This window comes from Chenopodium album, chromosome 27 (assembly GCF_948465745.1).
Source record: "Chenopodium album chromosome 27, dcCheAlbu1.1, whole genome shotgun sequence".
Lineage (NCBI taxonomy): Eukaryota > Viridiplantae > Streptophyta > Magnoliopsida > Caryophyllales > Amaranthaceae > Chenopodium > Chenopodium album.
The window spans coordinates 19,745,510-19,750,680 of record NC_137860.1 but is presented as its reverse complement, the minus strand read 5'-3'; the positions used below and the strand labels follow the sequence as shown (position 1 = coordinate 19,750,680).

The following is a 5,171-nucleotide window of genomic DNA, read 5'->3' as shown; positions in this document are numbered from 1 at the left end:
AAACTAGACTAAGCTAGTTCATTGCTTAGCCGTGAAGATAGGAAACGAAATGAAGAGGCAAGCTTTGTCTTTTGCGAGCAAGGACATAATGGTCATTTCACTATCTCGGGTAAAAATAAAGATCCTGATGCAAATCTTTCAATATTTGACAAAACATAAAAATATGACTTATTAATCCGAAATACATTTTAAAATAATTACTTTGCTTCGTATAATTAGGTTATGAAATAATATAATCTTAAAATAAGATTAAGACTAAACACAGTCGTTCTTCGTAAAATAGAGATTAAAATTATATTAAGCTTATAATAAAGATTAGAGTATAATAAATCATGTTTAAAAATCCCGGGTATTACAATAATTCTATGCTTAATTACACATTACTTGCTCCATTTTTTCATGCGCGGAGCTTTTAAAGAAACAATAAAAAGTACTTCCTCCATTTTTAAATATTTGCTCCAATTCTGTTTTTTGCACTATTCATTTGTCCTACTTTGACTAATTTTGTGATTCATAATAAGAAAAAATATAGTCTTGTGGGTAGTTGTTAGATTCGTTTCAAATTCAATAAATAGATTATTAATTTTCAATTATTAAAATTTATACTTATTGATAATCAAATATATTGATCAAATATTAACATTGACATGCATGCCCAAAAAAAATGGAGGAAGAATTTAAAAACGGAGGAAGTTATAATATGCGAAGGAAGTCGGATTGGTGGAAGTGTAAAGTATGATAGTTCTGAGGAGAGAGAATTTGGAACTATAGAAGTATGATAGTTGTGAGGAGAGAGAATTTAAAACTATAAAAGTAATGATAGTTCTGGGTCCACTAGAAGAGATTAAATTAATACTCTCTTCGTTTTAAAATACTTGTTCCATTTCTCCATGCGTAGAATTTTAAGCAAAATTGGAGAAGATAATAAAATTTGGAGGTAGTGGGATATATATGAAAAAATAAAAATTGTAATAAGCAAAAGTTGTTAGAGAATTGGGTGAGACAGAATATGAAGTTAACAAAATGTGATCTACGTTGGGTCCATTAGTTAAGAGAATTGAATTAAATATTGTAAAAGTTATCCAAATAATGGAGCAAATATTTAAAAACGGTCGGAAATTGAAAGTGGAACATGTATTTAAAATGAAGGGAATAAATTATTGTAGAAGATATCTGAAAAAGGAAATGGAGCAAGTAATAAAATATGGCCGCTAGAGAAAAGGGTACGTATGAAGCAACTACTAATAAAAATATGGAAGGAGTGTAATCTATAGTACATAAATCATACTCCTTCCGTTTCATAATGTTTGTTCCATATACTATTTTGGGCGTTTCAAAAAAATCTACCTATATTGAACATATTTCACTTATAACTTGATTTTTTTGGAATAAATTGATTGTACAATGTAAAATAGAAAAACTAATTAGATTTAAACCTCTTTCTCAAAATAAAAATAAAAAATAAAAATAAAAATCATTCAGCCTATAGCATGATTAAATGCATAACAATTCAAGCTTTTATTCCAACAGTCCCTTATGAAACTCCTCCTGTTGATCCAGAACTTACACGAAAACAGAACAGTAGATCAAAGTTGTTATTTTGGAGTTAAGAACAAAGTAATCTTTTTCAACACAAATTTCAAGGATGAAGAACAGTAACACCAATTAATATATCAATCACGAAAAAGAAAAGAGTACTTTATTAACAAACTGAACTTAGGGCAAACGCAAACTTGCCTTAAATAAGAACACAGAAATGAGATGTTTATCCAAGTAAAAACAATGGCCAACAAAAGCCTAAAAACCACAGCAATCTCAACCAGACATCATTAAAATTTAAAAGCCACCACGGAGACGAAGGACAAGGTGAAGGGTGGATTCCTTCTGAATGTTGTAGTCTGCCAGAGTGCGCCCGTCCTCCAGCTGCTTACCAGCAAAAATCAACCTCTGCTGGTCTGGAGGAATTCCTTCCTTGTCCTGTATCTTAGTCTTGACATTATCGATAGTGTCTGAGCTCTCGACCTCCAAGGTGATGGTTTTCCCAGTCAAGGTCTTAACAAATATTTGCATTCCTCCTCTTAAACGAAGCACCAAATGAAGTGTAGACTCCTTTTGGATGTTGTAGTCCGCAAGGGTCCTCCCATCCTCGAGCTGCTTCCCTGCAAAGATCAACCTTTGCTGATCAGGGGGAATGCCCTCCTTATCCTGAATCTTAGTCTTGACATTGTCAATGGTGTCTGAGCTCTCCACTTCCAAAGTGATAGTCTTCCCTGTCAAAGTCTTGACGAAAATTTGCATTCCACCTCTTAAACGGAGCACAAGATGGAGGGTTGACTCCTTCTGAATGTTGTAATCAGCAAGGGTGCGCCCATCCTCAAGCTGCTTTCCAGCAAAGATCAGTCTCTGTTGGTCTGGGGGGATGCCTTCCTTATCTTGAATTTTGGTTTTCACATTGTCAATAGTGTCGGAGCTTTCAACCTCAAGGGTGATGGTCTTCCCAGTGAGGGTCTTAACAAAAATTTGCATGCCACCTCTTAGACGGAGAACCAAGTGGAGTGTCGACTCCTTCTGGATGTTGTAATCAGCAAGAGTGCGACCATCTTCAAGCTGCTTTCCGGCAAAGATCAACCTCTGCTGGTCTGGGGGAATACCTTCCTTGTCTTGAATTTTTGTTTTAACATTGTCAATTGTGTCAGAGCTTTCAACCTCAAGGGTGATGGTCTTCCCAGTGAGGGTCTTAACAAAAATTTGCATGCCACCTCTTAGACGGAGAACCAGGTGGAGTGTCGACTCCTTCTGGATGTTGTAATCAGCAAGAGTGCGACCATCTTCAAGCTGCTTTCCGGCAAAGATCAACCTCTGCTGGTCTGGGGGAATACCTTCCTTATCTTGAATTTTTGTTTTAACATTGTCAATTGTGTCAGAGCTTTCAACCTCAAGGGTGATAGTCTTCCCAGTGAGGGTCTTAACAAAGATCTGCATGCCACCTCTAAGACGGAGAACAAGATGGAGAGTCGACTCCTTCTGGATATTGTAGTCAGCGAGCGTTCGGCCATCCTCCAGCTGCTTTCCAGCAAAGATCAGACGCTGCTGGTCTGGGGGAATTCCCTCCTTATCTTGAATCTTCGTCTTAACATTGTCGATGGTGTCAGAACTCTCAACCTCGAGAGTTATGGTTTTGCCTGTAAGAGTCTTAACGAAGATTTGCATCTGCAGACAAATCATAAGCAAATCAATAACAGTACAGAACAGATTATACAGGACTGATCATAGTCATACAGCAAACAAATACCTAATTAACCCATAGCATAAAAAATAAAAAAATTAAAAAAAAAAACCTTTAAAAATCTAACAGAAATTTAATTACCTAATTAAATAATAACAATCAAACATTATAACACAAGCTCAATTCAAATAACAAAAGCCTAGGAATTCAATGAATTATAAAACAATTAGACCAAAGCCAGAAAATTATTAACAAACAGCAATTCAAGGTCAGAAAATTATTAAAAGCAGCAATTCAAAGCCAGAAAATATTTGCACCCAAAAAAAAAAGCCAGAAAACTATTAACAAACAGCAATTCAAAGCCAGATTATATAGGACTGATCATATTGATACAGCAAACAATTACCTAAAAGAAATTTAATTACCTAATTAAATAATAACAATAACATTATAACACGAGCTCGATTCGAATAACAAAAGAAAGCCAGAAAATAATTGTTGTCAAAAAATAAAAATAAAAAAGCCAGAAAATTGTTAACAAACAGCAATTCAAAGTCAGAAAATTATTAATCAACAAAAAGCATCTCAAATCAGCGGCTATATACGCAGATCTATTCATGAAACAGAATCAGGTGTCATAATTCTAAATCAATTAGAGCCAAGATTACTCGACAAACAACTTTCAGATTTTAGGTCGACGAAACCAACAATTCAGGATTCAAAATTCAATCAAATAAATCAATTGCTTTAATTAAAATTGAAGAAAAAGATAAATAACGCAAAATAATACGGAAGCCAACGATAGATTCAAAACAATCATCAAATCATAAATCAAAACGATCGATAATTGTTATAATTCAACAAATTAAAGCAAAAACAACCAGATAGAACGATTGAGAAGATGAATTAAGAATTTTACCTTTGATGATTAAGGAACTTTGGAAGAAGAAAGTTGTTTTTGTTTTTGGGACCAAAGAGAAGAAATATTTGATCTAATTGAATTGCTTTCGGTTCGATGATTGAATGAATGAAGGAATCGATCTTTTATAAAGAGTTTGGGAACAAGGGTTGACCTATTCGGCTAAGAAAAGAGAACCTTCTAGAATTGCATCTATGCTGTTTCTAGGATAATCTTATATGTGTCCAATATGTCACGGCATGTCATAGCTCTATTATTTGGCAAATCTTTTAAATACGCCTTGTTCTCTTCGGTTTATAAGTCACTAGATAAAGCCCGTGCGACGCACGGTTTGTTTGATTTTTTTTTTTTTAAAAAAAGCTAAACTATATTGAGATAAAATTCCTAATATTAAAAAAATAATTTCATATTTAATTAATTTAAAGATAAAAATCTCATTCGCCAATTTTGCTTACATGCATTTGAATTATTTAATTCTAAAAAAAAATTAATAATCTCTTATTTAATTGGCTACTACTAAAATTTATAATCCTACATGGCGCGCTGAGAAAAATTAGATCCTACGTGGCTCTCTAAAATCTCGGGAACCCCATTATTTAATTCTAAAATAAATTAATAATCTCTTATTTAATTGGCTACTACTAAGATTTATAATCCTACATGGCGCGCTTTGAATTAGATCCTACGTGGCTCTCTAAAATCTCGGGAAAAAACTCCCCTTTATATATATATATATGTATATATGTATATCGGGAAAAAACTCCCCATTATTTAATTCTAAAAGAAATTAATAATCTCTTATTTAAAAAAAAAATCATTTGGTGTTTTACAACAAAGGATTTCAAAGAGATCAAAAGAAAGCTTTTAGATTCTTCGATAATTGTTGTGTACTAGTTAATGCCCGAGCCATGCCCAGATTTTTCATGTAATACATGGTTGATTTTTTTTTTTTTAAACATAATGTATGGTTGAATTATATCTTTATGCATAATATATAAAATTAATTTTGTTTCATTTTTTTTTTTT

At 33.0% G+C, this 5,171-nt stretch overlaps 1 protein-coding gene across 1 annotated transcript; it reads right to left on the bottom strand.

Annotated features, from left to right (window-relative positions):
* Positions 1-1,671: 1,671 nt before the first annotated feature.
* Positions 1,672-4,297, bottom strand: LOC145620365 (polyubiquitin-like). The gene is made up of 2 exons (XM_081675032.1): positions 4,146-4,297; positions 1,672-3,210 (listed from the first exon to the last, which is right to left on the bottom strand). The coding sequence occupies exon 2, from the start codon at positions 3,208-3,210 to the stop codon at positions 1,837-1,839; it is 1,374 nt and encodes a 457-aa protein (XP_081531158.1). The 5' UTR covers positions 4,146-4,297; the 3' UTR covers positions 1,672-1,836.
* Positions 4,298-5,171: the final 874 nt, after the last annotated feature.